Source organism: Manacus candei, unplaced genomic scaffold (genome assembly GCF_025592945.1).
Source record: "Manacus candei isolate 608988 ecotype Guabito, Panama unplaced genomic scaffold, ASM2559294v1 h1tg000042l, whole genome shotgun sequence".
In the NCBI taxonomy this organism is placed as follows: Eukaryota; Metazoa; Chordata; class Aves; order Passeriformes; family Pipridae; genus Manacus; species Manacus candei.
This window is the reverse complement of record NW_026138090.1, coordinates 6,485,228-6,497,881: the sequence shown is the minus strand read 5'-3', so window position 1 is coordinate 6,497,881 and position 12,654 is coordinate 6,485,228. Positions and strand designations below refer to the sequence as shown.

Below are 12,654 nucleotides of genomic sequence, written 5' to 3'. Positions count from 1 at the left end.
TTGTATTTTAAAAGGTAAATAAAGGTGTAATGCAATTTTCCACATGTAACCACTAAAGGGATGGGGAGCTAAAAAATACACTCTCATATTAAATCCTGATCTCCATATCACACAGTTTCCACCTGAAACCTCAGAAAATGAAACACAAAGTTATATTTTTTAAGATGAGACTGGATGTGGCACTTAGTGCCATGGTCTAGTAACCACGGTGATAGTGGATCAAGGGTTGGACTTGTTCATCTCAGAGGTCCTTTTCAACCCAGCTGATTCTATGATTCTATGATTTGTTCCATGAGGCTGGGATGCTGTCATTCTTTTCTAATAGTTCATTAATGATACATTTGGCACTAGGTACTTGCAAATTAATCAAAAAGTAAAAAATAATTCCCATTGATGTTTAAAAGAAGTGGACTCTATAATTCATCAGAAAATGATTTCAGTAGTGTTTTAAAATGATGTTTTTTCCATCAAGGATGTCAGTGAGGATTAAGTATAAATCAGGGAGGCTTGTTCTGCATATGTTCCCTGCCACAGCCTTCAGTGACAGCACTTTCCATATAGCTCCAAACAAACACAGGACCCTAACTGCAACTGAGTTCCATTAAAGTGTCACAGAAAACTGAATTCATCCAGTCTCCTCTATCAGAACAAAGTTAGCAACTGCATGAATTCATGCAAGGATGTGCAGAGTGTCTGGTCCCATCTCTTAGACAGATGTTCTGGATAAACAAAGTGCAAACTCTCAGACCAACTGATTTTCTTAGCAGGCTGATGGAAAGATCTAACTGCTGCTACACCCACACAAGGTGATAACACTGTTTTCCTCATACTCCAGTTGCTGACAGTGTGCCCATGGGCTCTTTTGAAGCACCGGGACAGTCTCTACTTCCAGAGGAGCACAGCAGAGCTCCATGGTCCTGACAGCAGCTGTGAGCTCCTCTTACAAACAGCCTATTTGGAAAACAACACTGGGTTAGCCCTGATTGCTGCATTTGTTAACACAGCAAACCACACGCCTCTGTTATCCAAACTGTTAATTTCCACTATTTCCTGATTAGAAGTTGAAGCTTTTTGGAGCTGATGAATCCCTTATATATTTTCTTGATGGCCAAAAATCTGTATCAGCTTGGTTATTTCCATTACTGGCATCATATTGTCAGTTTAGAAATTAAGTCATTTGTGACTCATTTGTGTTTATAACTTCCCTATCTTTCTTTTTTTTTTTTTTTAAATTTCCAATTAAAAAAATCCAATATACATTTCATATTGTAATATAGATTTCTCAGGTAGCGAAATACTAATTTTTGTGCATTTTCTGCATCTGTTTTTTTGTACTTAAAGAAAGAAATATTTTTTTTTATAGTAAGTCTTGAAAGACTTAAATTGTAAGCAACTTAGTTCTTTTGATCTCCCCTGGTATCCCCTGGTATCACTCACAAGAGCAGCAAAGCAGCCCTTTAGACCAGAGATCACATAACAGGAAAAGATTTACGTGAAGTAGATCCTGAAACTATAGAAACACAGCTGTATAATGCTGTTCTTGCTTTTAATCTACATCCTAACATTTTATGACTGCGTTTTACCCCAAAAGCACGTTAACAACATAAAGCATCGCTTACTTTAAATGCTACCTTTCCAGTATAAATGACTTCCAACACTGCCTTCTAAATCTGTGGGTTTAGCACATGGAGACTAGAAGTGTCTGCTGAAAACAAACCAGCTGTGGATCTTGGTAATACTTCTCTGCTTATACACATTTCCTCAGTAAATGAATTTTAATATCAGGTTTTGCTTTTTTTTTGCCACAAGAGGGCGATCCTTTAATTCGTGTAATCACTAATGCAATGTACTAGACACAAGATGGACTCGTTTTCTATCTAAACCATTATTTCAACTTCTTATATAGATAAATTGATGAATTTGATTCTGTCTGTGTTCTCAGCATGCATTTGACTTACATCAAGTTACTAGGCAATATTATTTAGCTGTGAGAGCACATTGCACTCCATGAATGATTGATACGAAAAAAAAATTGTGGGAAGTAAATAGGATTTCCCTTCATTACCTTTAGAAATAGCAATACACTGTATTAACATAACTCATTGTTCTCAGTGATAAACTCAGACAGGTCACAATCAAAAGGAAAGATCTTAAGACGTGCCATTTTCAGAAGCATGAGAAATTTGTGAAACAAAGAAATGTGTTATACTTTTCATCCATTTGTGAATGCTTAGCTATTCGAATTTGTTAAATATGCCATCATGTGCAACAATATACAGCACAAACACGGTCCACACAGGAGACTGATTCAAGCACTCAAAGTCTGAAGATTGTCACGTCCTCCCTAATGCATTGACTTAGAACGAGAAGATTTTGTTTAAAATGCTTCTCAACAGTCATCATGTGTACAATATAACTTACCATAGCATTTTTTTTCAGTCCCAATATTTTATATATATAAACCTATGTAATTTACTCAAATCAAGACTGATTTCTCCCTCTTACTTAAGTCCTTTTGCTCAGAAACAGTGGATGGATTTTGTCCATCAAGAGTCAGCTATGTTCCTGGGCAACCGGTAATGCTCTTGTCTGACCCTTGCCTTCTTCTCCTGAGGGTTGGCATATTTCCACTTAGAGGGGGACATTTTCAGCTTTTTTCTCTTCTTATCTGTACACCACACCTTTTCACAGTATTCTTCCACCCTCTGGAAGTTGCTGTAACCTATTAGTTGAAGAAATTCTTTGTACCATGGCTTTGATGCCTGAGGTATACTGCTCTGCATTGGGCATGGCATTTTGTGAGGTATCTCCTCCTCATAGTCTTTATTGAACATTTCATCTACACGTTCTTCCTCGACTACTTCCAGGGTGATTTTCCTGACAGTGTGAACAATGCTGTGTTCCACTGTCTGACAAAAATAAGTCCCTGCATCCAGACGATGGAGCTTCAGGAATAAAAGTCCAAGGTCCATTTTGATTATTCTGTCATCTGTCTTCACCTGAAAAAAAAAAAAAAAGATGCAGTTATAGAGCACAGGCCTTTGTTATTACATTAAACCAGTGCAGTTATTTCTGAACTGTACTTTCATGAATCTCATATTAAATTTTGAGAGGAAGATTAGAGATCCATGAACCTTTAATTAACAGTGCTTTCTTATAACAAAAATATTCACTTGAAGTAAAGAAGAGATTGAGCTGTGAAAGGAAAGCAATCTAAAGAATCTGGACATAATGGAAGAACATATAGGGGAGTAGACAGTTTCCTGTTTTCCCAGCATGGCTTAGTCACTTGTGGCTAAATCACAGAGGGAAATAAGTTAGAAACATACAAATAATCTACTGGATGGAAAACAAATGGGCATTTGCCAGCTGATCTGATAACACTGATAAGTGTTATCACTGATAAGTTTTGCTGTGAATTCTCTTATACACTTGCATGGTAGGACCACTGTGATCTTAAGTCTCTATTCTGAGTCTGGTGTTTAAGTTCCCCGTACAGTTCCCAAGGACGAGTTGTTGACTACAAGAACTTCTCAGATGATGGTGAGTAGGGAGCACTGAGCTGTCTAATCCAGGAGCAGGAGAGTCCAGGAGAATGATATCCTCAGTTTTTTATTTAACAATAAGGTGATGAATTTAAGCAGAAGTACTGGGTTATGAGGGGATCAAGAGCAGCCCCAAAGAGAAGGACTTTGGGTACTGGGGGATGAGAAATTGGATGAAAGCTGGCCAGGTCCACTTGCAGCTCAGGAAGCCAACTGTATCCTGGGCTGCATAACCACAATAGTGTGTCCAGCTCTGAGGTTCCTGGTACTAGACAGACATGGACCTGCTAGAGTGGGCCTGGAAGAGGGTCACAAAACTGAATAGAGGAATGGAGCACCTCTCCTATGAAGAAAGACTGAGAGAGCTGGGGTTGTCCGCCTTGGAGGAGGAGACCATGGGGAAACCTTATTGTGACCTTTCACTTCTTTCAGAAAGTTGGGAATGTTTTACCAGGTCCTGTAACAGGACAGGGGAAATGGTTTTAAACTGAAGGAGGGTAAAATTTAGATTGGACGAAAACAAAACATTCTTTTACTGTGAGGGTAGTGAGACACTGGCACATGTTGTCCAGAGAGGCTGTGGATGCCCTAATCCTGGAAGTGTTCAAGGTGAAGTTGGATAGGGCTTTGAGCAACCTGGTCTAGGGGAAGATGTCCCTGCCTGTGGCAGGGTGTTTGGACTAAACAATCCTCAGACATCCCTTCTAACCCAAACCATTCTATGATTGTAAGATTCTACCATTCAACTACTTTTTGCTTTTCTTTTTCTTTTTCTAATAACCATGTAGTTATTCAGGTTAAATGGAATAACTTTCAGGGGGAAATACTAAAACAAATGTTTTAATGATATTAGAAATTAGAGTCTATTCAAATTTACACTTATGGTGTCCATTGTCTAGTGGATCTAACGGGATGTGTATACAGTAGTACATCCTCACTGCCTCACAGTTCATCATTTTCTGTGAAAGACTTGATTAATAGTTCTGTTGGAAGAATGTTTATGGATAGATAGGGATCTTCCAGCTAAATACATGAGGAATTGGTAAGTGTGAAAAACCATGTAGACATTAGGGACTTGGACAAAACTTTGGGGAAAAAAAATGTACCAGAAATAGGGATGACATTCATTTTGCTTAAATTTAGATATTTAAAGCATAGCCTGTCAGCCTTGGATATTTTTATCTTCAGTGGTTTGCTAGTAACTTTTTACCTGACCAAAAGGTGATACCACTGGCTGTAACTGCAACATCATCTGGTCTGACTTCAAAGGCAGCCTACATTGACTAGCTCCTAGGTAGATGTCTTTATCATAAATGTCCATATTTTCTGTCAAGGGAGTCCCATTGCAGAGATCTGCAGATGTCCGTGGCTAAACCTGGATTTCACATTTGCAGTAGAGCCTAGCTACTAGGCAGTAAGGCAACTATCCTTATCCTTTGGTAGTCCAAGGCTTTTCTCCCCATGTTCTTCCATATTCTAAGTGGTGATAGATACAGTGATGTGTATTAGAGAGGTATTGAGGAGTAAATATATTAACACTTATGGAGCATTTTCATAATAGGAAAATATATGTAAAAGAGGCAGAGAATCCACTAATACTCATTTGCAGAAGATTCTGTAATGTAACAGGTGAGGCAGCAGGAATGAGTGGATGTTGAGCTAGATTAACATTGGAAGTAATATGTTCATATTTCATCCCTTCAATAACACACCAAGAAAAGTAGTGGATTCTCTTTTGTTTTGAGATCTTAAGTAAGCTTCACTACATTTCTAACATCTGCATTCAAGATGCTAAATGCAAACATCAGATGAAATTCTCAGGTCTATTAATTCAAGAGACCAGATGAACATAATGATTTTCCCTGACCCACATACATTTCAGCAACTGGTGACAGGCCTTTCAGTGAAGATGTAGTATTCCTAACAGCAGGCTTTTTTTACTGAAATAAAGATTAGTACATAAGAATATTTACCTCTTCCTTCTTAGTTTCATGTGCTCGCTGGACAAGCCAGATTACTTTTGCTTGTAAGGTCCGAGGGGTGCACTCCAAAAGGGTGCTGTTGTACTCTATTCCATAAACAAGTCGCTCCTCAGTCTTCTCCAGGACTTCACCTGGAAGGAAAACAAATGTTTCAAAAATGTGTTACTGCAAATACTTGTTACACTCCATATTTGGGATATATTTATGTTTAAGAGTGAAGCTTGATTCAGATCCAATCAGATAGTGACTGAAAAGTAATGTCTAGTGAAGATCTGACCTGCTAAATAAATATTTCCATCATCCCAGACTCTCATAGCGTCTGATCAAATTGTGCCATGATTCACCTAAGATTATACACAGAGAAACAGATCTCAGCCTTTCACACTGTTAATTGCTTGGGCCTGGTTCTTATGAATGGTTAATTTAATTTTCACTCAGTGAAACAGAAGGATTCGATGTATGTTTAAATATAATAAATAATTCAATTTTTTAGGGGTACAAATAGAACACGAAACCTTTTGCAAAATGAAACTCTGAAAAACTATGAATACTCTAACCAATATTATATATATCCATGTTAAACATGTGTAAAATGAAAGCATAGTTTTGGCCCAAGGGTGCTAATAAAAACAAGGTGAGTGAATTTAATCAAAACTCAATTCTGCTTTTCCATTCAGCAAAATATCTGGAGGAAGATTAGCTAGTTGTTACACTGGAGGAAGCCAATGGCCTCATTAATGAAATCATCTTATTCCATTGTAGTGAGAAAGATTCTTGAGACCAATTAGTTTTATACCCTAAGAAAATACACTATTTGATATAATTGTGATTTCTCTGTTGTATTTTAAACTTCCTGAATAATTAGTATTTCATATTGGGATATGCTTTTCCAAAATGTACTATATCCTCCAATAGGCTTCAATTTTAACAAAGCTTTCTCACGTAAAATATGTATCTAATATTTAAAATATTGTTTCTCTGGTTATCTTTCCAGAAGAACCTCTTATGGTTTATTTCTTTTCCTCTATCAATGTATTGTGTGTTATCCTGCGAAATACTAAGGATATCCAAGGAACTGTTTTCTCTCTGTTTTGTTATTTCCAATACCAGTGTTTGAAATCATCACTTTCCAAGGTTTGGACAACAGCATTAGACACAATAATCTATCTTTTTCTCTGTTTCCTTTTTTTTTTTTCTTTTTGGTGTGTGTTTTTTTTTGTTTGATTTTTGTTTGTTTGTTTGTTTGTGTGAAGTCTTTTGTTGTTGTTTTATGGTTGGTTGGTTTTGTTTTGGTTTTTTGTTTTGTTTGTTTGTTTTCTGGGTTTTTGTTTTTGTTTGTTTGTTTGTTTGTTTGTCTGTTTGCTTGTTTTTTAAAGCAGATCTTGATAATGATCATAAATACACATTTTTGTTCTAGCATGTGGTTACTCACGTCTATGCTATGGAGCCCCTTAAATTCTGGCTTAGTGTCCTGACATTATTTCATATCCTTTTCAGGATGCAGCCTCGTTATTTCTTATACCTGCTCCGTCTTTATGCTTTTGTTCCTCTTTGAACCATTGAGATTCATTATCCACATCTTTAGTCTGAATATCAGGGTTGCAGTACCACATGAACATTATGGATGCACCTGAAATGGTAAATCCTTACACCTGGATGGTGTGCGCTCATCCCCACAACTCTTATAACAACATTGAAATATGCCAGTAAAAAAGCTCAGGTGAGATTGTGGTCTGACTCATGCTCTTGGCAAAATCTGTGCTGTCTATTCCAGGCATTTACTAGCAATTTGTAAGTGTTGAATAGATTACCAATGAACTGCTGGCCAAAGCACTGCTGCGCTGCATTTCCATGCCGAACGTCTTGTCTGCGGAAACGTCTGGAGGGAAAAAATGGAATTGTTTGAGAGAACATGTTTAGCTTACATCCTGTTGGGTTATGCTAAAGTGGCATTAGTTATAAACATAAGGAGTTAAATCTTGCTTGTTATAAAAAATTAACATTGTCGTGAGAAGTACTCATTTACACACTGGCATTTTCTCTCCACTCAACCTACTGGGACTCACGTCTGAAAAAAAGAAACACATCTGTCTAGAGAAGAGGCACAACTGTGTATGCAGTTTATACATAACTACACAGATGTTATAAATAACAAAACAAGATCCTTTGAACCAACTGGACATCATTCAGTCAAAGGGACCTTTAGCCTATATTTTGGTTCTCTCTCTCTCTCTTTGGAAAACAAGGAAATTTTCCTTTTTTAGTTTAGAACAGTTTCCCATGTATGTGAATAGTAGTTCTTTTAACATTCACTCTTGTATTATTTTTTTTTCACTTGAGAATATCAAAACAAAGAGGAAATACTTTATTTTATTTTACCTTTGTAACAGACAGTTACTAAGCTCATTTTTCTCAACAGAAAAACAGACAGGTTCATGATTTGTCCATGCCTAGAAAGCAAACTAGTGGCAGAACTGTAATCAGAACCTGGGAGCCCTGGTTTCCACGTGGAAATATTGCAAGTGCTTTTGAGAGAAAAATCAGTCTGAGTTTTGAGGTTTGTGTTTTTTATAGGTATTTACAGAAAAAATGAAAACCATGATTATATGGTGCATTCCCAGAAGAATTGTGCTTTTTTGTGGCTTTTTTTACTTCTGAGTGTCCTGATAAATAAGATTAAGATTGCTTACTTGGGAAATAAAAGAGCTTATTGGAATGCTATACCTTGCCAGATGTAGTATGTTCTACAACATGAAATTTAGTTTTACTAAGGATACTTTTCCTATATTTGCATAAAGAGTAATTCTACACTGTATTGCCAATGCCATACATAACAGATTAAGAAAAGAAATATGCAGTGCAGCAAATCTTACACAGCAGGCATGTGCACAGTATAAATTATAGATGCTAGAAACAAACCAAAGAGTTCTGTTATTCTTTGCATTTAACTGAAGCAATTTTTCTCTCTGGTGCTGAGTGAACACAAACAGAATTTTTATTTGATACAAACAGAATTTACTGGGACCATGTAGATTTACACTATTTAAAGATATTGTCCATAGATGTTACTCATCACATTTCTAACCTGGCAGTAGACACTGATTCTTTTCCAAGTTCTGTCACCCATATGGACTCCTGATCCAAGAGTGCTGGTGGACCAAGAGGACAGCTTTAACCTCTACTGATATTCAGAGAAGAACTAATGTTTTGCCATTGTTTTTTTACAGGGGAATCTGCAAATTAAGTGGGGCCTTTTAAGGAGAAATTCTAAAAATATATGCATGTTAATAAACAAAAATGGAGATTCTGAGATAGCAACTGGGTTTTATCATGGCCTGGGAGTTGTCATTGCAATATATGAATGCTGCAGCCATGCCTACTGATAACTCTGCAAAGTGTCAGTGCTGAATAATTATGCTACCAGATTTGTATGTCTGTGTACACCGTTTGCTTGAAGGAGACATTGTCTTGCACAGATATACATAAACTCTATAGGATATGCATTAGCCTCAAAAAAAAAACAAACAAGAAAACCCTGATGACCAGCAGCCCTATCTAGCAGGAACTGGACAGGTAGCAGGCATGTTCTCTTCAGTCTGCAGTTCCTTATGATCCTTGTCCAGCTAAAAAAATCTTAGTCTTGTTAAATGGGATTATTTCTCCAGTCGTCAGTACCATTCAAGAAAAAGAAATGTTTGATGGAATTTCACTGTTGTGAGTGTGAAGACTGGGGAAGATACATTTACCAGTGCCTTCACTTGCTACTTCCCTGAGGAGAACAGAAAAATGGAATGAGGTGCTGCAAAGGAGGGCGATGGTGGGAGATAAACTCATTTCACAAGTACTGACATAAGCCTGGTATTTTTTTTTCTTAGAAATAATTTTATTCAGAATTCCGTGAATAACAGAGTACCAGGCAATCCCTGAGATAAACTACTATAAGCAATTTTCAGTGATTAGAAAATGTACTGAATGCATGGAAGTTCCTTTTGCAATCTATAATTTCATGAATTTAGACTTCAGTCTGTAACTCTGTGCTTTCAGGAACTTATTAAAAATGATTTGCAAGAAAGGAATACAGTGGTCATCACCATCACCATCATTTTCATGATCCTTTATTATTTCCCAGGAATGGATGAGGCAAAGTTGAAAAGTCTAGAGGAGAAAAGGCACCACTGCAGTTTGCATAAGTAAATCAGCAGACTGTGTGCTTGCTGGTGAAGTGGTTGATGGAGAAAGAGGCCAGACAGGGAGAGGAGGCGGGGGAGTGACTGTCAGCTTCTAAAAATTAGCTAAAGAATCACACTAGATCCAAGCTCAAAGGCATTTTAAAATTACTTCAGCCCTTTTTCAGCCCAGACAGTGAGCTGGCAGAGCAAAGAATCTCACTTGTAGAATTTAGTGCTTATTTAGATCAAAACTGAACCTGTCTGAATCAGACTGCAGAGGTAATAGTGAACTAAAGCATTTCTGGACCTATACCTTCTCAAGTGAACTTAATGAAATTTGAATGCAATAGAAATTCCTTCTGGTATCTGAAGTATTTGCAGCATGCAGGAGCCATACATCTGTAATTACAATGGAATTGGGGTGTGCTGTGCTCCGAGGATCAAGATATGGGATTTTGGACTCAGTTTTTATTTGTCTTTAATTAAATCCTACATTTAATTAATTTTATCCAGGCTATGCATGTACAAGATATTATAAGAAAGACTTTCATGATTTGAAAAATTAGTCCCAGATGTCAAGCAGAGGGTTTTTCTATTTATGCTTCACTTCTCTTTAAATCCTTTACATGCCTTAGTTTACAGATTTCTATTTAATGTTTCTCTAAACACTTGTTATACCTTGGAGGCATTAGGATTTAAAGTAGATAGCATTTGAATCAAAGTGGGAGGACATACTGTACATCTCTGCCTCAGTTCAACTCTTCATCAGTAGAACTGGAATTAAAAAGAGAGTTTTGAGCAGCACTCTTACTCACCAGCTGCACTGCTCTTACAAGTCAAAAGTCCACCTAAATATACAGTATGAGGGCCACATTTGAGCAAACAGAGGTGGTGTTAAGGCCAGCTCAAGGGTGTTGTAATGTAAGGCACAGCTCCATGAGTCCCAATGAAGGGAGGGATGTCAGGAACATGTGAAACCAATGTTGTCCAATGCCCATTGCACTCACACTACATGTATCACCATGTACAGCTTGAGCAGGAATCTGGAGTCCTGGACAAGGCCAAATTAATATATGAACGCTCTGGGATGTGGCATTAATTCTGTCTGGAGTCCAAGGAAGCCATGGCAGGGTTATCAGCTGCTCTGTGCCACTTGGTATCAGAAAACTCCAAGTCTACCAGGACCTGCCTTTTCCAGCAGTGCTCCTCACCTGGTATTTGATGGGAAGCAACTTAAGGCAAGTTCCCAACACGCCCCAGGCAGCTCTCCTGTCTCCCCATTTACCATGCAGTTAGTGTAAGCTCTCAAATTTAAAATACTCTGAGCTTCACCTATGAGCTAAAGTGAACAAAGCAAATACCATCTGTGCCTCTCAACATTGTTAGTCTTTCTGGCTGTTCCCCAAACTCTTACATGTAAAACAAGTTTTGCAGACTTCAAGAACGTTCAATAGAGTGCAAATCCCTTCTCCATCACTGCAGTGCTTATCTCAAGAGAAGGAGGGTGATAGCAACAGCATTTTCTTCTTTTAGAGACTGACCTGCTGAATGTCGGGGGCACAAGGCACAGGAAGGTGCCTGGGGTGCTGCTCATATCACTCAGCCCTGGATAAATGCGTGTGTCAGGGGACTTAAAGGCTGCTGCTCTGGAAATTGTCTTACACAAAAAATATGCTAAACATGTACAACAGAGTTAGGGCAGAGTGAGTTTCTCTTATCTTTTCTTGGACAATAAGTAGCCTGTAGAGCAACTTAAATGGTGATACTGTTAGCAGGCTGCTGGGAGATTTTTAAAGCCCTCCTTTCCTCAAATGAATTTTACATCATTAGATGAGTAACCCGAATGCTTTATAATTATGTTAATTCAATTTCTACTTATACTGTAGGACATTAATCTCTCCGGCCTACTATATAACTGCTCATCTTTCTTAATCTAGGGCCTGAAAATTTTAACCAGACTCATCTCACACTAAGCAGACAACCAGAGCCCACTACTTCCCTTTAAGTCTACTTACAAGAGGCACAAGAAGACTATGCAATCCTGCTTGTAAAAGTGGTGTACATTTCCTACTTGGTTTAATCTATGTCTTAGTGCAGTAAATACAAGAGATTCTTAATTATGCTGAGTCATACACTGTGTTTCTCATTTTTACTTTTTAATGTGCCTTATTCTAATTATATTTTAGAAAAATCTACAGAAATGTGTGTTGGGCCTGGCTATTGTCAGCCTGCATTTCTTTGAGTGGATCCAGGTTCATGGAAAGATAAGATGCACAGAACCAAAATACAAACAAACAAACAAACAAAACCAAACAAAAAACCCCCCAAAAACCCCCAAAACCAAAACAAAACAAAAAAAAAAGACGTACCTTCCTAGTTTTCCTTAAGAAACAATAGCACATTTGGGATACTATAACTTGGTTTTGACTTGATCACCTCCACTAGTTTTCAAAACTCTCCCTGGAAGTTACTCAATTCATTGTAATCCTTGCAGTCCTTCTAGGTCTAATTTATACTTAAGCATGTCTTTGCAGAACCAGTAATTGTAAAAAAAGCCACAGAAAGAATTATACATTACAAAAGTTTTGCTCACTCAGGTTAGAAATTACTCTCTTTTGGTGGCAGAGATGACTAAGTTTTGTAAAATGGTCTGGATTAAAACATGCATATTCTAGAAGCTTGATTTGTGTAGCTGAATTGCAGAACCTGCGTTTGAGAGGGAAGAAGATAGGGAAATGACTACAGGAAGGACTGAAGGCTAAGAACCATGAATAAGTGAATGGTGATAGAGAGGAATAGTCTCCCCAAGGGAAGAACTAAGGCACCTAAATTTTGTTTGTGCTTTGAAATGGTCTCTAGAGTAACTTGCCTTTCAATTCACTGCAAAAAACCTAATCTAAACCTTAGCTTTTGCAGAAACTCTGGTTTGATTTTGACTGGTGAAGGTATTTGACTATT

General features: G+C 37.6%; 1 protein-coding gene across 1 annotated transcript in view; it reads right to left on the bottom strand.

Annotated features, from left to right (window-relative positions):
* Positions 1-1,187: 1,187 nt before the first annotated feature.
* SEMA3E (semaphorin 3E) overlaps positions 1,188-12,654 on the bottom strand; it is a 132,600-nt gene continuing 121,133 nt past the window's right edge. The window contains exons 15-17 of the mRNA XM_051795285.1: positions 7,339-7,406; positions 5,519-5,658; positions 1,188-2,999 (exon numbers count right to left, since the gene is read on the bottom strand). Coding sequence (XP_051651245.1) covers positions 2,547-2,999; positions 5,519-5,658; positions 7,339-7,406 — 661 coding nt within the window. The 3' untranslated portion in view covers positions 1,188-2,546. The remainder of the gene's footprint in view (positions 3,000-5,518; positions 5,659-7,338; positions 7,407-12,654) is intronic.